Source organism: Nicotiana tomentosiformis, chromosome 5 (assembly GCF_000390325.3).
Source record: "Nicotiana tomentosiformis chromosome 5, ASM39032v3, whole genome shotgun sequence".
Taxonomy (NCBI): Eukaryota; Viridiplantae; Streptophyta; class Magnoliopsida; order Solanales; family Solanaceae; genus Nicotiana; species Nicotiana tomentosiformis.
In genome coordinates, this window is record NC_090816.1 from 42,801,093 (window position 1) to 42,826,124 (window position 25,032).

The following is a 25,032-nucleotide window of genomic DNA, read 5'->3' on the forward strand; positions in this document are numbered from 1 at the left end:
AGTCCTCTACTACTGCTCCTCCTCCTAAAAATCACAAACAAGGCGAGGGATCGTCGAGGCAAGCAAAAGAAAAATGAGTTGCTGAGGGGTCCGTAAGGGCACCCTTGGGAACACGACCCAAATTGAATTTGATTTAGGAGGATGTTGTCCAATGGTATCACAACTTTGATATGTATGGGAGATATGTATCTGAGATAGGGATCAATCTGACCGCTTTGGATAGGAACTTCCCTGAGGTGATAGCAAGGTTGAAGAGTTTGAAGATGGATAAATTGCTTGAGTGTCCTGGACATGCAAACTTGAGCATGGTGAAGGAGTTGTATGCAAACTGGAACGAGCAAAGGTTTATGTCATGGGCTAGAGTAAAGGAGGTTCCACTAGACAGGGAGTCGTTGTGCAAGTTCTTAGGATTGACTGTCCCAACCCGAAGATTTTTTCCAAAGTTTGTGAAGTGCCCGAGCTACACTACTATTCGTCACACTCTTTGTGGCGTAGATTCAAATACCAAGTGGACAAGGACCAAGGGTGATACCCATAATGAGCTACTCTGGGTTGATTTCAATAAGATAGCCAAGGTGTGGTGGAATTTTGTGCAAGGTAGATTGCTGCTTGTGAAACATAACACTGAATGCACTCGTGCTCGGGTGTTCTTGATTTTCTTTCTGATGATTGGGAGGCCGGTCAATGTTGGTGAGATCATTCTTGGAGAGATGGGCCGCACACGGTTTGGGTGGAAGATAAAGAGGTATTTCTATGGTAATCTTCGGACACAGTATATGCTATCTCGTGAGGTCCCTAAGTACCCTGGGTACGATGACGTGGTGAAATCTCCGAAGGGTTTGATGGGCATCACATCATTGCTGGATACCACTACCAAGCTGAGACCAGTGGCTCGGAATAAGCGTGAGGAGAACTTCAACAGAAATATCTATGGTTCACTGAACTTGATGATGAGCCGGATGGGAGTGACTGATGAGGAACGGACACCTGCGCAATGACTTATCTTGCGTTTCGAATGAGATGTTAGGGATCGCGCCTGGCAGTCCCATTCACCCATACGATGATGAGAATATAAAAAAGGATCGGATGATGAGGGCGATGCTGCTGCTGAGGTTACGAGGCTGATGGCTTTGGTCCCGCTTGGTGCAGATGATGATGAGCCCGACGCTTCAGCTGGTGGGCGTTCTGATGATGAAGGATCCAAGTATGACCCGGATGGGTCAGAGTTGTGGGGAGTTTTTCTCTCCACCTTACTGTTTTTTTGATATTTTATATGCATCACGACTATGCATGATATGAGTATGGGACGGGGGAATTACTTTCTGAGTAGTGTAATGGTATAAACATTGTCATTATTTTTCTTTTTAATAACCTGTAGTTAGTAGTAGTGTAGCTTAGAGTAGTAGATACATATTGAAATATAACCCAAAAAAATGAAAAAAAAAAAAGAAAAGCTCAGACTTCTCCCAACGATGGATCTCTTTGACAACTTTCTTAAGGGATTAAGGTCCGATTAAAAATACCAAAAAAAATTTCTTTTGCTTTTATTAGGATAATTAGGTAGTAATTCCCTTGGTTTTTCTTTGGGCGCCGATTCTTTTCCAAGGGTGCATCTTGAATAGGGTATTCTGATTTTATATTTTTAGGAGTAGGTTAGAAAGAAAAGTGAGTTGTTCTAGATACTTGTTGACATGTTTGGTGCTTATACAATTAAGCTATGGCATGCGCTTTGTCTTCATGTTGTATTTTATTTGAAATGTGATGCCTAAGTGAAAATGAATAGCCTATTATGTGACGTCTTTTCTCAGTTGTTTGACTCGTATGACATTTAGTGCATTATTGCTTAAAATTCTCAACAATGTGTGGTTGCTTGACTTGAGAGTTGAACATAACCGTCTTGATTGAGTTATGTTCAATGTGTGTGAGGTGTTGTTAATCATTTGGAACTTCTTTGTGAGAGTGAGTGACTTTTGTTCGGTTGTATGATGTCCTTAAAATATGTTCAAAATTATACTTAATGTGTGAACTGCATTTATATTCAGTCTCTTCATTATTGGTGGGGGCACGTGGTCTCATGACGGATTGGTAATGTTGTTAACTTCTCTTGTTGGGTGATTACGCGAGTAAAGGGTTCTTAGTGGTAACGAGTCAGCTCTTGAGGTAGGGTAGTTATGGGTAAGTTGTTTGAATTTGTTGAATTAAAACGTTTATACTGTGGCATGTTAAAACGGGAAGAATGTAAATTTCGTACGCTTATGCTTGATTATCGGTATCGACCATAGTCTAGGGTAGAGTGTATGATTGAAAGTGAGTTGTTCCTCCATAGTTGAGGTTTGTTGGGGTATAATTGAGAGTTACATTGCTCGAGGGCGAGCAAGAGTCTTAGTATAGGGCGTTGATATTCGCCTTAAACTATATATACTTATATGCATATCGCCTCACATTTTATTCATATTTCATGGCTTTTGTATGTGTAATGTAATGATTTATGCTCATTCGACCATTTTTATGTGTAAGAGTCACCCGGAAGCAATGTGGGACGAAAGGGTACATGTTGAAGCAAAAAAAAAAAAAGCGAAAAAATGCCCAGTCTAGCGCCCAGGTCGGCGTGTCGCGCTGCCTAGGCGCTAAAACCAGTCTTGAAACATTCTGGGCAACAGCCCAACATAGGGCCAATGCGATGCGCTGCCCTGGACGTTAGGTGACGAGATTTTTTCTCACTTTATTCGGGACAAGCTCTTTTTCGGTCATACACACCCCCAACTCAAATAAAAAGAAGTCTAAACCTATTTTGGAGGGGGAGACGCCACTTTGAAAGGAAAACACAAGCACGAAACACTCGGGAGCAAGGATTCTCAGTTTTTCTTCATCTTTCTTAGTATTTACAACAATTCAACACTTGTGATACTGTTTAACATTATCATGAGTGGCTAAGATCCGTTAGTTCTGGGGCTGCGATTTAGCCATGAATATTATTGTTCGAAGTTGACTTTACCTTGATTATAATTTGCTAATATATAGTTGTTTCTTCAATCCTGTGTTTAATTACTTGATTGTCTGGCCAACAGTTGGGTTATGTTTACTATCTATGCTATACTTGGGAAAGCTACGTCTAAATTAGAGAAGAATTGAAGAGGGCATGATCTTAACTCTAAGTAGAGGGCGGATATGTGGGGGAGGGATTTCTGGCTAGGATATGAATATACTTAATCAGCATGCTTAATTTAATATCGGGATCTTAATGCGTTCTTGATAGATTGATTCAATAAGAATATATGCGTTAATCTATTTTGAATAGGCGCAGAGTAATTCAGGAGAAAAGTACGAGATCAATTACTCGATTAATTAGCAACCATAAGCGAATTGCATGAAAGGGAGAGTTAATTAGAACACAATAGGATTGGTGAATCGATCACAACCCTGGAATGTTTATCTCTACTGAATTCTCAACAACCATTTTCTGCTTGCTTAACTAGCTAATTGTTACATTCTCTGCATAGTTATAATCACACCATTCAATTCTGATTAACCCGACTAAGTAGCAATTTGAGTGAAATTAGTGGGTAGTTAAACACAAGTCTCTGTGGGTTCGACACTCTACATATATTACTTGTTGACGACGTATACTTGCACGTGCATTTGGGAGCAACACAAGGCTCTTGCAGATGCTGCAACTGAAATAACTCAGACACAATCAGTTCTTTTTTAGCTTGGCTTTCAAGTCCCACAAGCTCCAACTCTATGGTGTGACAATATTAGAGCTGCTTATCTCTCCATTAATCCTATTTTTCACTCGAGAACCAAATATGTGGAGATTGATTTTTCATTTTGTGCGAGACAAAGTTGTAAGGAAATCTTCAAATTCAATTCCTTTCTACCAAAGATCAATTGACAGATACATTTACCATGCCAAAGATCAATTGACAGATACATTTACCATGCCTTTGTCTGCGGCGAGATTTTAGTTTCTCATAGACAAAATAAATGGCAAGTCCACCTTGACTTTGCAAGGGGATTGTTAGACCATCCTGATCTTCTCACCATTTGTATTAGATTCTCTTCATAATGATATGGGTGTATATATAGTCAAATTTTCCCTAATTAGCGACTATGCCTCTACACCATAGACAAGGTAAATGCAAGGTCCACCTCTCTTTCTATCCATCATTCTGAATCTGTTCTTAGACAAGCATTCTGTGTCCACTAGGAGTATTCAACTCTGACAACAAATCTTTGTCAAATATTACACCACCCACCTTAGTTCCCTCAAACACACACCATGACACACCTATTAAGAAAAAAATCAGAGAAATTCTCTCTCTATTTACAGCGGCACATTGTTTCTCCACAATTATGGCCGCTGTCCTCTTCCCCTACCTTCTTTCCTTAATCTTTTTCCTCCTTTTTCTATCACATCCACCTCCTTGTTTTTCCATTGGAGGTGATGAGGCCCTGGTTGAATTTAAAGAATTGTTAACAAATACCTCAGCTCTTGATTCCTCTTGGAAAAAAGGAACAAATCCTTGTGACAATAACAAGAAATGGGTTGGTGTTCAATGTGATAAAAATGTTGTCCAAGGTCTAATTCTTGGTGGATTTGGCCTCTCAGGGGATATTGATGTTGATTCATTGGTTAGCCTTCAAGGCCTTAGAGTGCTCAATCTTGCAAACAACTCTTTCTCAGGGTTCATTCCTGAATTTTTTATTCTTGGTGCCCTTAAGTCTCTATTCATTGATGGGAATCAGTTTACAGGGGAAATCCCTGGGGATTTCTTCTCCAAAATGTCATCTCTCAGGAAAGTCTGGCTTTCGCGAAACAAGTTTTTAGGGAAAATTCCTGATTCTTTAGCTAGTTTGAAATATCTTTTAGAACTTCACCTGGAGAATAATGAATTCTCAGGAACAATTCCATCTTTGTCACAGGGGACTCTGATATCTATCAACCTGTCAAACAATAAATTACAAGGTGAAATCCCACAAGTTTTGTCAAGATTTGGTTCAGACCCCTTTCAAGGAAATCCAGAGCTATGTGGACAACAATTAGGGAGAGAATGCAAGGCTGCAGCCTCAGGGGAAAAATCTGAAGGTTCCAGCATAAAATGGATAATTATAGGCTTAGTGGTTGTTTTGTTATTGGTGGCTATATTTTTTAAGACAAAGCGCAAGGAAGATCACTTCGAAAAGCTTGAAAAAGAGAACCTTGATGAATCTGTGAAGCTGAATATTCCAAGCTCAAACAAAAGAAGCATGAGCTTGCGCAACTCCATGCGCTCATCAAGGAGAGGACGCTCGCGAAGTGGCAGCGATATGGGTGATCTTGTGGTGGTAAATGAAGAAAGAGGTATATTTGGGTTGCCTGATTTGATGAAGGCATCAGCTGAAGTCCTCGGGAATGGAGGATTAGGATCAGCTTATAAGGCAGTACTGGGAAATGGTTTGTCACTCGTTGTGAAGAGGTTGAGGGAGATAAACAAATTGAATAAGGAAAGCTTTGATACAGAGATCAGAAAGCTTGCCAAGTTAAGGCACAGGAATTTATTGCAACCATTGGCATACCATTACAGGAAAGAGGAGAAGCTGGTGGTGTCTGAGTACATTCCAAAAGGCAGCCTGTTGTATTTGTTACATGGTATGGACTTCTTTGGCTCTCTATCTTTTTGTAATTGTTAAGGAGTCCATGAAAACAGCCCATTTTGTGTACAACTTATCTTGATGCTAGCTTCTTTTCTTCTTTTCATGTGCATAAGTAGAGATTATCTCATGATGGAGATATCATTTATCTTTATCAAATTAGTCTGTTATTTTTTTCAAGTTCCTTTGGAATGATTCTTTTTAAAGTCTCAGCATTCACATAGTTCATAAAAATGTTCTTAGATAGCGCTAAACATTTGCATTATTTCTTGTCATTGATTCCCCCTCCCCCGGAAAAGAAAAAGATAGAAATAGTGCAACTGTAGATGTTTGAATAATTATGAAGTTCCAGAATTTTGTTAAATTGGACTCTTAGAGTGCCTCAAAGTAATTTTCACATTATATATTTAACATGTCCATTTCGGAGCTGCTTCTATAATATATACTCTTTTTGTGTTTATTTATCTTCTGAGATCTTAGCCGGACGGAATTTTCAGGTGATCGCGGCATAGCACATGCTCAGTTAAATTGGCCTACTCGCCTGAAAATCATCCATGGAGTTGCCAATGGAATGAAATTTCTTCATTCTGAGTTTGCATCATATGATGTACCTCATGGGAACCTTAAGTCTAGCAACATTCTTCTTACTGCAAATAATGAACCACTTCTCACAGATTATGCTTTTTACCCACTAATCAACAATTCACAAGCTGTCCAATCCCTTTTTGCTTATAAATCACCTGAAGCCATAATAAACCAACAAATCTCTCCAAAAAGTGATGTCTATTGTCTTGGAATCATAATTCTTGAAATCCTTACTGGGAAATTCCCTTCACAGTATCTCAGCAACCAAAAGTGTGGAACCGATGTTGTGCAATGGGCGCAGTCAGCAGTTGAAGAGAAGAGAGTATCAGAAATGATTGATCCACAGATAGCAACAGCAAAAGATTCTCTTGAAAAGATGGAGACGCTCCTTTATATAGGAGCTGTTTGCACTGAAAGCGACCACGATAAGAGAATTGACATGAAGGAAGCCATAAAGAGGATAGAAGAGATAGAAAGTTAACTGGATGGATTTCAACTTCTGAAAAGTGATTTGTTAGCCGGGAGGCTCAATTTCTCCGGCTAATGATCAATGCATGAGCTCTACAAAGAATTAATTAGTTGACAAAGTGCTTGTTTATGACTACCCAGTAGAGGCTTATGAAGGGCATCTTACAAAGGAATCTCTGAAGATCATCAAAGAAGCCCCGAGGCCGAAAGGATTTGTTGTAAAAGTATCCAATTAGATAAAAAACTAAGATATAGTTGCGGATTTTATGTTACATGGATGCTTCATTTGTTTTGAAATATCTGTGTCAAACTGGTGTGACATGGTTGCGGATTCTTCAACATGCACTAAGTGTTACTAAATCTGAAAATAACTCTATGAAAAATCACACACTCATATCGGATACTAATCATTCTTGAGACCATGTAACATAAAGCAATTTCAATTTTTCTCTCTATAGTTTACTGTATTCAGATTACCGATGCAGATATTCTCTATGTAAAGCTTCAATCTTACACTTACACATAATCTATCTCTTTGAATTGAATAGAATATGGATGTTAAAATAGTGACTATATTAGAGTAAAAGTAAAGATTACCGTCTCTGCGGAGCATCAAAGAAGCCCACCTTTTATTAGATCTGCTAAAATATTTAAAAATACACCCTATATTTTCTCTCATCTTGAAAACACTAAGCTTACAACCTGGAAAAAGCAGAAGCCATGGAAAAAAATCATGTCCCATTAGAACAGGACCGTGAATGAAGTTTAGTTTTGTCGTGGGATGGTGCCTGTCAACTCTTCCATATCATGCAGTGGCAACATATTCACCGCTACCAAAATCTTATAAGAATTTGAATTTTGTACAGCCAAAAGGAACAGAATTGAATCTGCAAAAGCAATAAACATTGATGAGAAGTTTTGATGGATAATGACTGATGACATACAAATACAATATATCAAGTTTAGTGTTACCTCATCTTTCCAAGAACTGGCTATGGAATAGATCAATCATATCTCTAGTACAATAACTGCACAACAAGAATGAACAAAGTTTACATCCTCACAAAGTTATTAGCCCCAAAACTAGAAGATTTCATTTGTTTAGGTATTCATCCTGAGAGCTTCTTGCAAGTGCTTGTCATGTTAATGTAAATAGTAGATGGAGAGTTATCTATGTTCATCATTAAACTTACAATCAGAATCAGAGTTGTCCCATTTATTTCTATCCTTCACAGTCTCAAATGCTTCATCTTCACTATCAATCTCAAGTATATTTCCATTGTCCAAGTATTTCTTTTTCATGTCACCCCTTGGACTGGATGCTTGCCGGAATATCTTTTTGTGAATTATGGCCCTCAGAATCTGCAGATAGCATTATTTCTCACCTTTAAAATAAAATCACTAAGTTTATTTGTGAAAATAAAATCTGCATAAGAACAGAAGATCAATACATAAATAGATGAGGTCTCCTTAAAAATATGTTGATGAAAGGATCAACTATTCACAACCAAAATTTAAAGCAACTATAAGTACAGTTCAAGATTGATTATGTCTATCATTGTCTACTTGAACTTTGAGATCCAGGACGATTCCTTGAAAAAACATGCTTGACCCAGCCAAAACATATAAATATCCAGCACATTAATCAACATGCTGCAAAGTTTGTAAACATGTAAGAAATAAGAAAAGGGAACAGTTACAAGATTAATGTCATACCATATGCTCCCTCTCATATTTTTTAATACACTTTGCTTTTTAATCTTTTACGAAAAGAATATTTAGGAACTTTTTAAATTTGAACTTTTCATTTTACCACTAGCGAAATGCCCTTATAGCCACATAAATATAATGGCACGTTTAGAAATACAAGTTTTAAGGATACTTTTGGCATATTGCAAAAGTAGTTCTTTTAAATACAACCGTATGAAATGAAATGGAGGGAATATAACATATCTTTTGTAAGGTTTTTTTAAAAGTTCAATTCATAGAGTGTACAAACCTTCTCCAATCTTAATTTCTCAAACTTTGACTGAGAAATGGGATCTCTCAAAAGAGGGGGGGAAGGGACTGTGAATCGACCTCTGCAGGCAAATGCCTTCTCAAGGAGATAAGACAATGTCTTTGTACTTATGCCACTGTTTGTGTTTTCCAATTGAACTTCTTGTTTTTTGCCACATACAATACTGTTACTCTGCTTGAGATGATTCTCTTTATCATCTTCCAAACTTTGTAGGCAGTCAAAGAATTTCTCGAGATCCTTCGTTGAACCTTTAGCCGGATCAGGGGAAGTACTATCACACAGTAGTAGTTTTAGTTCTTTTTGAAGTTCTCCAACTTCTTCAGGTGTAAGCTCTTCTAGGTGATAAGGCTGATGATTCAAGTTCCCAACATCTTTATTCAAACTGTTATTTCCAAATGTACCAATAGCAAGAAGTTCAATAGGCCAGTCACTGAATTCTTCTCTAATGGGTTGATGCAACATATGATCTATTTTAAGGACAAAACACTTATTAGAAACACACGAAGGATCAAAACTAATGAAGAAATCAAAGGAAATCATGAAAGCTTACTTGTAACTCTCACTGCTTTTTGTTTGTTGGTCCCTTGCTTTCCATTCTTCTTGCTTTGGAACCAATTAAAGATCTGCAATCAACATAAATGATTATTTTCAAGGTAAAGAATACAATCGTCATTTTTTGCTATACGAGTGTTAAATTTGTCCAACTTAATCACCTTCATTCTTAGGCTCTGTCAATGTGATTAGGCCGGGCTTATAGGAATGTTTGTTTGAAAACAAATCCCGTAAGACAAAGGATGCTGAGCTTCTTGACTTTTATATAGAGATGGGATAGCACGGATTTCCAGAGTCATTGTCAAGATGGAAGCATTGGTTCAATGTCCCACACGGCTGTACCTGCCGACTTTTGTAGTGTCTTCTTTCCATGGCATTTTCTTCGACTTAACAAGGTTTTCTTAGGCCTCATGTGTTTCCATTTAATTTAACGGAGGTCTCGGTCAGTATGTGTGCTTGTTTTTTAGATCTGAATTTTAATCCTTTAGATCTTAACCATTAAGTTCATTTATTTTTAAAATTTTACAATTAATTAATGGGTCTGAATATATCTTAATGACTAAGATTTATAACAAAGTCTTAATATCATTGAGATGTTGTATCTTCAAGAATTTATACAATAATGACATTTCACCACTACTCCATACGCTTTCATGGCTAAACACCATCACACTGCCATTGATGTCCACCATTATCACCTACCGCCGCCGCCGCCGCCCATTATAGACTACCACCACCCCCACCGGCACTCATAACCATCATCATTAGTCACAACCACCATCGCTGTCAATCACCACACTCAGGTGTCACCACCACTAATCACCATTTACTACCATCATCACCAACCACCATTGCCATAACAACCACCCATTACTACTAACCATTATCACCATCAACTACCATTATATATCACTAACTACCGTTGCTAGTCACAACCTCCATCAACCACTGTTGTTAACAGCTACTACCATCCATCATCACCATTAACTACTACCCACAACCATACCATCAGCCAATACTACCACCAATACAACCCCAATTAGCACCCGCAACCAGCAGCGCTAGCCATCACCACCATCAATCACTATACTTTTTAAAAATATTTTTTAATGTAATATTAGATTAATTAGTATTTTATTTTGAATTTATATTATTAATTTTTAAATAAAAATAATTTTTATACCTTCAGATGCTAAGAAAACAAACAATCTTAATTATTCAGCATCCAGTTCTTAATTAACATCTTAATATTCGATGTGTATTCAGATTCAGGCGTCTAAATCTTATTGCGCATCTTAATATTCAGATGTGTATTCAGATTCAAACGTCTTATTCTTAATAAAAACAAATGAGGCCTTAGTATAACATGCAAATCGAAACCCTACCTAAATAAGAGATGCACCACTTCTTGATGCACTATTAGTATTGAAAAATAATTAAGATAACTAGGTTGAAGTATATGTGTCTGACGGGCTGGGTCAACCCATTTACGGTACAGACCTAACTAGACCGGTACAAGGGGGCTATGTTACGGCAGGGGGAGGGGGCCTATTGCGATTAATTCTTAGGCACCGGGTCTTCGGTGCTCGATAATGTGTTACCGATTAATTAGCTGGCTCCCGCCCGATATTAACAGTCCAATTTTAAATAAAAAAGTGATTTGATCCATTGGCAATGTTCAGAATTGGCCTTGACCGTTGCTCAATGGTCATTTTTACTAAAATAGGCACTTTTGGCCTCCCAATTTTAGAAAATACCCCCCCCCCCCCAATTCTTAAAAAATGAATAATTAAACCCTTTATTCTTTTAAAAATCTATAAATAACCTCCCTCTTCTTTGTTTTTTCCTCGCAACTTTTTGTCACGATCTAAAATCTCACCTCAGGTCGTGATGGTGCCTAGTCGTACTTGCTAAGCAAACCAACTCACAATCAACATAATAAAGTCCAATTTTTTTTAATTAACAGAGTTACATCATAATAAAAGCATGAATAATCTCAAAGTAGTAAAGTATCTGATACAAGTATAACATGGTCTATGCACGACCAAAACAGTACAACCCCCAAGAACTAGGTGACATAAGTACACAAGCAACTACCAAATAAGTACAAGTCTAAATACATGATCACAACTATGGGTGAGAAGGAAAATAGAAAAGAGATAAGTAAGGACGGGGATTCCATGTGTTGTGGGTTGAAAAAGTATGTCAGCTCACCACGAAGTCTCCAATACACACTCCTACTTAGCTAAAAGGGTACCACAATAACAACCTCAGAACCTGTTAAAAAATGTACAGGATCGTAGTATGAGTACACCACAGTCGATACCCAGTAAGTATCAAGTCTAACCTAAAAAAAGTAGTGGCGATGCTAGATGCATCTGAATACTTACAACACGGCAATAATAACAAGCATGTAGCTGATATAGTAAATATCCTCATGATCAACAAGTATCAAGATATAAAACAGTCGAAAGACCTAAAGCATGCCTTTTCGATTCAACATATAATCATAACGCTGCTCAAGTATGGCAAGTAACGTTGGCATTCTTCAATCAACAGAGTCGGGGCTCCTAACTAGCATGTTTACATGGCAAGCAATAGTTAGCATTTAAATGAATGCCTCTAAATGAATCAAGAAAATGAATGCATGCTCAAACTGTTACAAGATCTATGTACCCAGATACAAGATCCATGTATCCCGATACAAAATCTATGTATCACAATAACCCGATAAAAAATTCATGTATCGGCCCGGTATAAAATCCATGTACCGACCACGCTTACATGACCCAAAGTAGCATGGGCTATCACCTAACTCTGGAGGGATGGTACCAAATCCAAGCGCAAAGAGGAGCTTAATAGCATCACTCATAATCAAATATCCGCCCATCATGTCTTGTGCCATAACTGTATTTCAACTGCACCACCTTGCCTCTCGTGCCACAATTTCAATCCAAATCAAGTATCTAAATGTTATATTTATGCATATGCCTATGAATTAATTGAATAAATATGCACAAAGACTTAACCATAATCATGCGGATATGTGCTTATAAAATTTCTATTTGATTACAGATGATTCAGGCAGTGCAACATATCAAGAACAAGTTCCCATTCCTTCATAAATAATCATAAACCTAGGCATGATCTCTAACATGAATAAGAGAGCTAGCGTAGTCATATAAGCCAAACAAATCATTAATCAAGATGAACACATAATCACAACAAGGCATAAAGTATATTAATTCTACCCCATGCATGATATAAACTTGGTAAGTGCATATACGCTTGCTACCACGTATATACATCACCTCCGATACCTTAAACTCATAACAATCAAGTCAAATCCTAAGGGTTTCCCTTTTAACAAGGTTAGCCAAGAGACTTACCACTTTCTGGGCTAGCTTCAACCACTAATCACGTCAAAACTTCTCTCTAACTGTCCAATCATGCAAATCCAAGCCAAACATCATCCAAGGAAGTCAAATAAGCGATCCAAATCCATAAAGTTTTGACCTTTGAAAAATTTCCAAAACATCAACAAAAGTCAACCCAAGCCCGTGTGCCCGACATCCGAAATCAATACCAAAATTCAATGACCCATAACTTGCCGAGTCTAAATAAATAATTAGTTTTCAAATCCGGATCCAAATCGATGGTCAAAATCCCAAAATACACTCTCTTAAAGTGTAGACAAAAACTCTCAAATTTCCTTTCAAAATTCCATGTTTAATATGTAGAAATCCATGTAGATCCTTAAAATATAATCATAAATAGGTAAAGATCACTTACCCTCTTTCCTTGTGTGAAAATCTCCATGAAATATTGCCCATCCCCAACTCCAATCTCTCATTCGCGAACGTGCTCTACCCATCGCGAACGCGTATACCAACTCTCACCTAATGCTTCCTCAACACGAACGCGTATCTTTACTCACGAATGCACTTCACAAATTCATGCCTGCCAACATCTCCTCTTCGCGAATGCGAGCACTTTATCACTAACGCAATGAACAAATCACTGGCGTCCAAAACACATTACGCAATCACGAAGCTTCTTCCACGATCATGATGCTCATCGAATGCACTAGAAAAACCAGCAATGCAAACTCAACCAAAATAGTCCGAAATTATCTCGAACCACACTCGAGCACCTCGGGACCCCATCCAAGCATACCAACAAGTAAAAATAAAATATCTAAACTTACCCAAAGGCTAAAAACACCAGAATTTACATCAAAACCGCGAATCGAAGATCAAAATTATTCTCTTAACTTTCAAACATTCTAACTTTGCCGAACTCGTCCGGATTATACTTAGACATTCCGGATCACAACCAAACATTGCACACAAGTTCTAATCAACAAAAAGAGCCTATAAAAGGTCTCAAAACCACAATCCGAGTACGATAATACCAAAGTTAACTCCCTGTCAAACTTATGAACTTTCCAATTCTTCAAATTGCAAACTTTCGACAAAAAGAGCAAATGCCTTCTAGGAACATCCAAATACAAATACAAACATACACACAAGTCAAAAATATCATAAACCTATTGCAACCATCAAATCCCGATTTCGAGGTCTTTTACTCAAAATTTAGACCTTGGTAAACTCTTCTAACTTAAAACTTCCAAATTGAGAATCATCCTATCAAATTAATCTCGAACCCTGCGAACATCAAAACCAACCATATACGCAAGTTATAATACATCATATGAAGCTACTCAAGGTCTTAAACTGCTGAACAAAATACTAATGTTCAAAACGATTGGTCGGGTCGTTACATTCTCCCCCACTTAAATATTAGTTCATCCTCGAATGTGCCGAGAGTCGTTCTAATGTTGCCCAGACTGTATAGATCATCATACATGTACCCATGGGTGATCTCACATCACCTCACTCCATATAAGTCCATTAACAGAATCTGACTGAAGATTCTTCCTTCCACTTTAGCTTACAGTCCTTAAAACAAAATTCCAATATCCAGAACTTCTTCCTAGCTCTGATTCTTGCATATATCCACTGTATCAATCTTAACCATCTATATCAAACTATATATATCCTCCCAAGATGTAACCACATGACATACCCCATCGCTCAAATGCTCTTAGCAATATCTCTCTGACCATAATAGTTGCCTATTACCAAACCCGATACCGGTAATATACCTCATATCAAATAGAACCTCTTTCCAAACCTTCACAACTCTGCTAACGATGAAAGGGACCTACAGAAACTCATAACCACTTGTCCAATTAACAAGCCATGGAGTTCTTTCCCCCGGCAAATACCACTACTAAAATCGGAGCTAACAAGTGACATTCTACTTCTAAACACACATTATCCAATTTCGATTGCACTAACTTTACATCTAATAACCTCATCTCAACCAGTACAAACTTCCGGACCAACAAGCCATACCAACTCTCATCTAGAACCGCATACGACACAATCCATGCACGAAACAAGCGACAACTCAAATGTAGCCAATTACGAAAAGAGAACCAAATGAGAGATTTGTCCAACAATCCTAGTAGATAAAATCACAAAAGCACAATGCTGTGAATCCCTTCCACAAGGAATAAACAATACACCGGAGTAAGCAATATAAATTGCATCCAAACAAAACACTACTATGGCATGCAACCCGATCCAATCATCATACCGCTCCACAAGGGAATACTCATTGACCTAAAATCATCATGCTTACCAAATACATGTTTATCAACAACTAGCACATACCGTGCATAAACATAACCATGAGTGACAAATAGCATAACATGCTGCATAAATGATAAGCACGCCTGAGGTGCAATACGCAAATCAACATCTTAAGAGACATCTCGCTCATATAATGTCACGAGGCCAAAACAGAACTACAACATGCGTATAAATAGTCAAGTAGCTTCACAATCCATCATGGCATAAGAGACTAACACATGAAATAGTTCAGGGCAAGAATATGATCCATTCTACCCGATGATATGTCCATAGCAAAAGCTGCGCCGAGTAAGCAAATTCAATCTAGTATAGAATACTCATCATCATTAGGCCTACCAATAGGGCCTAAAACGGATTCTGATCATCCCAAAATAGGTAAATAACATCCTAAAATCTACAATGATCTCATCAATGACACATACAATCAACTGTCTAGCCCTTGATACACTTTCACAATCCACAACTAATGGAACAATCTGCCTCCACAAGATCAAGTCACAAAACCTCAAGAATACAAATCTCCATACTTGATCTCTATATATCTCTCACTTAAATGACTAATACATCACGCATACACAATTGCCTTTACAGGAAATATTTTCTTAAACATTCCGTACCAAGTAGCAACAATCCAAACATCCACGGTCACCATCCACACGATCTCTGTAGTACTCGCCAAACATCCGCAAATCGACACAATGGGTCTCTACCACACACACTCTCCTCAAGCGATACAAGATAGTGCTAGCATTCTCTTAAACATCTGAAATCCTCCATGCTCTCTAGAACTCATGACATTCCTCTCAAAACCAAATCTCAACCTTGTCCATTAAATCTCAATATCACACGGCTAACCGCATCTATCATATCTCAACACAAAAATACGAGAGTCCCATTATAAACTTTGAATCACGAATATGATATACACTCCATCGGTCAGAAATCTTCTGCTAAACTCAGTTTTGGAAAAAAATCACAACACACAATAACCTCCCCATACGCGTAGAATACATCAACCTCAAGTCGTGACAAATCATCACCACTATTTGAAATCTATTTACACCTAACCAAGCCATCAAAACTGAATCTCTCTAAATCAACCAAGTCACGCAGATTGCCAGACGCGAAAGGTATTGCCACAAAACATCTATAAAGTCCTATTTTACCAAAGGAATTGATCATCTCTATTGCCATACTAATCCAAGACACTACTAAACGGAACCAACTTCTTCAGATTAATCATGACCCACCTTCATGGAAACACTACTCTTTTCCCAATATACTATGGACCTCGATCGAAGCTCATCCCAAGTGATCCTTCTGTGAAAGCTTGTGGTCCTAAGACTCGTAAGCCACTTTACTCTCTCTTATAAACCCAATAGTACCTAAAATTGCTCTGAAGAGATTGAACTCACTAGAACCACTCTCGATAGCCACCCAATCAATGCTAGACACGAATATATAGCCAACCATGCCGAACGATTAGTGCTGTGTTAGCACATGAATACTCATGAAGAAACAACCAAGCGAACCCTTTCCCTTACATACTATATCCATAAAGGACTATCCAACTTGAGCCATTCCATAACCTACATATGACAACTAGGTGAAATACAACACGCCTCCAGCAAATTCCATGCTCGAAGTCATCCTTAAGCCATAACTAATCCACACGCGCCCTGAAGTCCAGAAATACAACCACACATGACCACGTGATTCAAACGTCAATGATAGGATCCCCCACTTGGCCTTCCGCCACAATCACATAACCCAAGAACACACGATGACCGTTCCTCCTTGATTACCATGACCACACACTATTACTCATAAGCCCATGTTGCACTAATCATAACACATTCTAAATCATCAGCCCAAATGTATAATCAACCTCGTGATAGTCATGTAATCTTCCTCGAAGCATGATTCAAGAAGTCCACGTAGGAATAGACACATTTCGAAGTAAAGCACTCACCCCGTATTGCTCATCTTTGACATGCTAATAATCAGACACCACGAGTCATGCCTACTAATGTCCCCCTTCATCCTCCATCACCGAAAATGCTGCCTCAAATCACAATATTTCTCTACACCATCCGTACGAACAAAATACCATAAACTACGAACCTTCTCAATGATCATCTTCGTCGAACCATAAACACGGGAAATATATATCCGACACTAAAGTTGCAAAACACTGTTTCACTAAGAACCACCTCCCTAGAACCACCCCACACACCATATCCCTAAGGACATGCAAATGTATATCATCATACTAAAGAGCTCTAATACACTCAAAAAAGACAACCGTGCACACAAGCATGAACTCCATTATGTTAAAAGCTGCCCAAATTTCATAATTCTATATACCAAGGTCAGAACTTTAATAGCCAAATGCCTATGGCAAAACAAATGCCAAATCCAAATCATGAACCAGATAGTTCCCTCATGGGGATTCAATTATCGAGACACGCGAGCAATCACCCTACCACTCTGCACTAATATTGTGCCAAAACTAACACATGAAGTATTATAATATATCATGCAAGACCCCGAACCCGTAGGCAACACCAATACTGGGGTAGTTGCAGATGGAAACCCCCCATAAAGCGATGATAGTAGTCAACCCTCAACGCCGGATAAACATCCCATACCACAGGTGCAACATCACCACAAATTATCGTATCTTAAATGATAACGAGTCTTCAATATTGCATGCAAACAAGTATGAGGGAATTGAAGATATAGGCATAAAGTCGAGAAAAAGTCGCACGATATGGAATCAAGAAAGGAAAATTTCCTAACATCCTGTAGCTTCTCAAAGATAAGTACAGACATCTTCGTACCGATTCATAGGAATATACTAGACCTGCTCGTGACTTGTGAGACCTATATGAAATTAGAGCTCTGATACCAACTTGTCACGACCCAAAATCTCACCTTAGGCCATGATGGTGCCTAGTCGTACTTGCTAAGCAAGCCAACTCCCAATCAACAGAATAAAGTCCAATTTTGTTTAAATATAGATTTATATCATAACAAAAGCATGAATAATATCAAAGCAGTAAAGTATTTAATACAAGTATAACATGGCCTAAACACGATCAAAACAGTACAACCCCAAGAACTAGGTAACACAAATACACGAGCAACTACTAAATAAGTAAAAGTTAGAATACATGATGACAACTGCCTGCGAGAAAGAAAATAGACAATAGATAAATTAGGACGGGGACTCCATATACTCCAGGTCGAAGCAGTATGGCAGCTTACCATGAAGTCTCCAATGCACACTCCTACTCAGCTCAAATGGTACTGCAATACCAGCCTCAGAACTGTACAAAAAGGTGCAGAAGCATAGCATAAATACACTACAGCCGGTACCCAATAAGTATCAAGTATAACCTAAAAAAAGTAGTGGCAAGGCTAGATGCATCTCAATACTTACAACATAGAAATAGTAACAAGCCTGGAGCAGGAACAATAAATATCTTCATGATCAACATGTATCATGTTATAAAACAGACGAAAGACCTAAAGCATGCTTTTCCACCTTAACAGATAATCATAACACTAGTCAAGTATGGCAAGTAAGGCTGGCATGCTTCAATCAACGGAGTCGAGGCTCCCAATTAGCATGATACATGGCATGCAACAATTAACATTTAAATGAATGCCTCTAAATGAATAAAGAATATGAATGCATGCTCAAAACGGTACAAGATCCATTTACCCCGATACAAGATCCATGTATCCTGATACAAAATTCATATATCATAATAACCCGATATAAAATTCATGTATCAACCTGGTATAAAATCCATGTACCGACCACACTCATATGGCCCAAATTAACATGGGTTATCACCTGACTCCAGAGGGACTGAATCAAATCCAAGCGCAAAGAAGAGCTTTATAGCATCACTAATAATCAAATATCTGCTCATCATGTCCTATGCCATAATTGTACTTCAACCGCATGACCTTACCTCTCTTGCAACAATTTCAATCCAAATCAAGTATCCAAATGTAATATATATGCATATGCCCAAGAATCAATAGAATAAAGATGCACAAAGACTTGTACAATAATCATGCAGATATGTAAATAAAATTTCTATATGACTACAAATGATTCAAGAAGTTCAACATATCAAGAACATGTTCCCATGCCTTCATAAATAAGAGCTCTAACATGAATAAGAGAGCGAACGTAGTCATATAAGCCAAACAAATAATTATTCAGGATGAGCACATAATCACAACAAGGCATAAAGTATCTCAATTATACACCAAGCATGATATAAGGTAAGTGCATATACGGCTCGCCACCACGTATATACACCACCTCCAATACCTTAAACTCATAGCACTCAAGTCAAATCCTACGGGTTTAACTCTTAACAAGGTTAGCCAAGAGACTTACCTCTTTCCGGGCTAGCTTCAACCATAAATTGCGTCAAAACCTCAGTCCTTCAATAATGCAAATTCCAGCCAAACATCATCCAAGAAAGTCAAACAATGCTATAGGAAGCGATCCCAATCCATAAAGCTTCCATCTTTAAAGAATTCCCAAAAGGTCAACCGGGGCCTGCGCACCCAAATTTCGAAATCATTAGCAAAATCCGATGACCCATAATTTAGCGAGTCCAAATATATTATTAGTTTCCAAATTTCGGTCCAAATCGATAGTCAAAACCGCAAAGTGTATTCTCTTAAAGTGTAGACAAAAACCCCAAATTTCCTTTCTAAATTCCATGTTTAATATGTAGAAATTCATGTAGATCCTTGAAATATAATCACAAATAGGTAGAATTCTTACCTTCTTGCTTTCCTACGCGAATCGACTTTTGAACGGCTCAAATCTAGTAAAAAATAACTCAATAACATCAAATAAAGCCAAAGTGTTATGAAATAAAAGCAATTTAGTAAAACATGAACAAGAACAAGTTATGAAATAAAAGCAATTTAGTAAAACATGAATAAGAAATAGAGATAGAGAGAAGGAAGAGTATTTCTTCTTCAATTGTGTGTATTTTCCTATCTATTACAAGGCCTTTATATACGCATGAAAAGTGAAGAAAAATATGTCATTGAATATGTCATTAAGCATAAAAATATGTTATTGAATATGTCATTAAGCATTTGAGAAGATCATGGAGGAAGAATAGACATCCACCATAATTTGATTTTTCTTATAATACTCCCCCTTGGATGTCCATAGATAATGTGCCTCGTTAAAACCTTATTAGGAAAAAACCCTATGGAAAAAAAAATCCTAGTGAAGGAAAAAGAGTACACATGTTTAGAAATACGCTTTTGATTGCCTCGTTAAAAAAAACATACAAGGAAAACCCAGTGGGACAAAACCTTGTAAGGGAAAAAGAGTACAACACGCATTAACTCCCCTTGATGAGAGTATCAATTCACATCCTTGAGCCTTCGCATCCCAATCTTGTACACTAGTTTCTTGAAGGTTGACGTCGGTAGAGATTTGGTGAACAAATCAGTCATATTATATGCGTGAAAAACAACTCCGGTGAAATTTGTTTTGTCCTATCCCCTTTTATGAATCCTCTATTCAATTGGGCTAAGCATGCTGCATTGTCTTCATACAAAATTGTGGGTAGTTTGTCACACTTCAAACCACATTTGTCTCGATAAGGTATATTATAGACCTCAACCATACACATTCTCGACTTGCTTCATGAATAGCAATTATCTCAACATGATTAGATGACGTAGCCATGATTGATTGCTTAGTCGATCACCAAGATATGGCAGTGCATCCATATGTAAACACATAGCCTGTTTGAGATCGAGCCTTGTGTGGGTCAGATAAATACCCAGCATCGGCATAACCAACAAGATCGGGACTGCAATCATTGCCATAAAATAATCCCATATCGGTAGTCCCTTTTAGATACCGCAATATGCGTTTGATTCCATTCCAATGTCTCCTTGTAGGAGCAGAGCTATATCTTTTTAAGACATTAACTGAAAAAGTTATGTCAAACCTTGTAATGTTAGAAAGATATATTAGTGCACCAATTGCACTAAGATATGGTACTTCGGGACCAAGAAGCTCTTCATTATTTTCTTGAGGTCGGAATGGATGTGCTTTATCCATATATAATCGCTTTAAAATTTTTGTAGTGTATGCTGATTGATGAACAAAAATTCCATCTTTCATATACTCAATTTGTAGACCAAGACAAAATTTTGTCTTTCCAAGATCTTTCATTTCAAATTCTTTCTTTAAATAGTTTACTGCTTTAGGAAGCTCCCTAGGAGTTCCAATGATATTTAAATCATCAACATACACGGTGATTATAATAAATTTAGATCTATATCTTTTTATAAAGACACAAGGACAAATTGAATCATTCTTATGCCCTTCTTTCAACAGGTACTCACTCAGGGGATTATACCACATGCGCCCTGATTGTTTCAAAACGTATAAGGATTTTTGAAGCTTTATTTAATAAATTTCTTGGAAACCTTAATATGCTTCAGAATAATTTAAATCCTTCAATGATTTACATTATACGCATATCACGTTTTTCTTGTATTGCCAGATTAAAACCTGAAATGGCGACATCCACCACAGGAGAACATGTCTCTATATAATCAACGCTAGGATATTTACAAATCTTCTTGTGACACAAGTCGTCTTTATGTCTATCGACTTGACCTTTTTTTTGCACAAGAACACATTTATACCTCCACTGGCTTTATACTTTCAGGTGTTGGGACTATCCGTCCAACTTCATATTTTTCAGGTGAAATCAATTTTCATTGCGTATTTTTCATTTGACCAAACTGTCCAAATTTCATGACAGATTTGAGCTCAAGATCCTCGTCAATATTAATAATATTGAGCGCTACATTATATTAACAATATCGTCGACGATCATTTTATATCAGTTCTACTATTACCCAATAAAGACATAACTTATTGAGATCTTTTGATCTTATTATTTTTAGGTATCTGAAACTCTCCCATGAGGTCTTATGAAGTGTTATGTCGTGGTGCTCTTTTAGAGCACTTACCTCCTTATTATGACCATCTTGAACATTTGCTCCTCTCCTTCTTCAAGGAGTTTTATCTTTGGAACTGATTAGTCTATTATGCTTCATGCATGCCATAGACTTTATTCATTATGAACTTTATTTTATTTGGAGCATTAGCAGCTGAATATGACATTTAGCTTTGGGTCAGCAAATACGTCCGGCAATATTTTGCAAATGAATTATCACTTAAACTTCAAGTTCACATTTTCTCGTACGAGGATCTAGATGCACTCATAATAATTCATTACATGCATTACTTTTTCACCTGCCTATTTTCTCTCCTATTCTTGGGATCACCAACACATATCCCTAGCCTTATTTGGGGATCCATCTTTGTGCATTGTGGTGGAACAATTAAATCATATAGCACATTCATATTTCTAGATGGAAATTATTTGGTTCCTGACCCTGAACCGATTGTGATAGGGAGAACTTATCATAACTTGGCTAGATGCGTACAACTGTTGTTGTATATTAAATAATACATCACATATCAAATTTTATTTTGGCAGTTTTGTTCTCATAACCAATGGTTTAGATATAATTGGAGGCATACAATTTTTGCTAAACCAACTTGGATTTAAATCAGTATTATCAAGATAAATCATCATGATTTGTATTCTGGAACTGTACTATAATAATTTGAGCAATCAATCTTGCAAAAGTCAAACTGCAAGTTGATAACAAATGCACATGTTACCATAGAATAGATACATCTATTAAAATCATATAATAGTAAACGGTCCACATGAAAGGTGACTGGGCCCATATATTTATCACCTTTTATTCCTTCCAGAAATCAAGGGATTCAATCCCAACCTTAACTGGTATATCATGAGAATAAGCAGCACAATTGTTGAAGAATCTTATATTTCTTCAATATATGCCAATTAATTTTCAATTAATTTTTCGCATCATGAACCGAGATGGTCAATCGGTCATGCCAACTAATATTTATTTCAGTAAACCTCTAGTTTACTTGTAGCTTGTGATTGCATCATCATGCTTATACTTGTGTAGTACAAATAGAAGAAAAGTCAAGTAACCTTTCATATTTACCCGGTATGATTATAGTAATATAAAGATATTTAATCTTCTTTTCATTTATAGTCTCAATATGCCAACCACTTTGGCTAATATATTTGTAAATCAAAATGTTTCTTTTGAGACTTACTACAATATTAATGTCATGAACATTTTGATTCATCTTGGTAGTAACAAATTAGTTCTTTCAGAGCTCTTAACTGCTTTTGTACTACAAGATCTTTTATCACACCATCCATATAATGAATGTCTCCTTCACAAAGAGAATCATATCATAATAATTGTTATGTTCAAAATCATCATAAGCAAAATAATTTCTTGCTTTAATTTTGCTTTTAACAACTTTCATAAGGCATGACAAAATATTTTTGGCGTATCACCTGTATGCGACCAATGATATATTCATGTAACTACACAGTAATATTCATTATCTTTCTTTGTCTCAAACCTCCCTTAGAGGGGAGTTGTGGTATGTATCCAATCATGTATTGCACGTCTTTATTCATTACTTTTATTACATACTGCTACATTCACCTTCAGGAATGAGTCTGCATTCTCAATGCTTATCACAAGTCACATTCTCTTTAAAAAAAATGGAGTATAATTATTGTGACATGCTTTATAAACTTTTCATACCATTTTTATGGTAAATATTTCCTTCACCTTTTTGAAGGATTACATCGAGAACCCTAATTGTTCTCCTTTTATAGTTACCATAATGAAGACAAATTATTATTTCGTCCCTTGCCATGTCTTCGTACATTCATACAATCATGAAAAATTATTTTGTCGTCTTTCAAACTTATCATATATTGTTGCCATATTCGCTTCACTGAATGGAGCATATCAAGTAGGGCGGGCTTCATGATTCTTTCATCGATATTGTGCATTGTGACTCAAATCCAATGCCTTACCCATATAAAGGCATGTTAGGCAAAATATGTTGGGACTCAAACCCAACTCTTATCATTATAGTGCACCAGAACTTAAATATGTCTTAACTAGTTGCATAATAGGCCAAAGTACAAGATTAAATTATCAATCTTGTGGTCAGAAACATAAACAAAATTAGTTATAACAAGATTTAAAAATATAACCACTTTTTAAGGTTGTAGGACGAAAACGTTTCATTCCTTCTAAGTGTTTTCACTTTTAGATTTACGTGAATTCAAATAGAAGTGCATTCAAATAAATACTAGATAATCTGTTAGAACACTTACCAATTTTGTAAACGATAAACCAAATCAATAAAGTAAGAATGAAGACTAGGACTTGGAAGCATATATATAATTCATGTAGTACTTCTAGTATTTACATATGCGATCCAATTCACATCATAATATATGGATTATAGATGATAGTCAAAGGCTAAGATTGACGGTAAATCAGAATATCTATTATGCTTACAACTATCCTGCCACAATATTATATTTGTTTATGCATGCATTTAACCAACTATGCAGGAATAGTACTAGTTTAGTTCTATTCATTAAATATTACCATAGTTACATTCATCTTAGCGTGAAAAGGGTAAAGGGCACATTGGTTGTCTGATATCAGCGCACATATATGTAAGCACTATTCAACACGTTAAATATAAGTTAAAGAATTAAGTAGAGAGTATCGGTTTCAAAACTTAATTACAAAATATATATTCATGCATTTTGATTTGGATCATGAATAGATCCCTTGAAGGATAGCCAAACGATAACTAAAAATTCATATCAGACGTCAAGAAAGAATAAGCAAAAACTATACTTGCCAATGTAGGGCTCACACACTTTTAAGCTATAACAAAATGGAAATAAAATACTGAAAGCTTATTGTGAGTTATCATAGCAAAATAGAAAAAAATTGAGATTAGTGGAAGATAAAAATAAAAATATGAATAAGCTAGAAAGATGAAAACTTATCTTGTATTAGTATCTAGCCCATTGGATT

At 36.9% G+C, this 25,032-nt stretch overlaps 2 protein-coding genes across 2 annotated transcripts; one reads left to right on the top strand and one right to left on the bottom strand.

Moving 5' to 3' along the window:
* The first annotated feature begins 4,182 nt into the window (after positions 1–4,182).
* On the top strand, positions 4,183–6,981 carry LOC104094123 (pollen receptor-like kinase 3). Its single transcript, XM_009599988.4, has 2 exons — positions 4,183–5,629; positions 6,129–6,981. Exons 1-2 carry the CDS (start codon positions 4,354–4,356, stop codon positions 6,695–6,697), a joined length of 1,845 nt encoding a protein of 614 aa, XP_009598283.1. The 5' UTR covers positions 4,183–4,353; the 3' UTR covers positions 6,698–6,981.
* Positions 6,982–7,273: 292 nt separating this feature from the next.
* LOC104094124 (protein DEEPER ROOTING 1-like) lies at positions 7,274–9,666 on the bottom strand. Its single transcript, XM_009599989.4, has 6 exons — positions 9,418–9,666; positions 9,255–9,327; positions 8,684–9,171; positions 7,878–8,046; positions 7,657–7,712; positions 7,274–7,571 (listed from the first exon to the last, which is right to left on the bottom strand). The coding sequence occupies exons 1-5, from the start codon at positions 9,421–9,423 to the stop codon at positions 7,693–7,695; spliced, it is 756 nt and encodes a 251-aa protein (XP_009598284.1). The 5' UTR covers positions 9,424–9,666; the 3' UTR covers positions 7,274–7,571; positions 7,657–7,692.
* Positions 9,667–25,032: the final 15,366 nt, after the last annotated feature.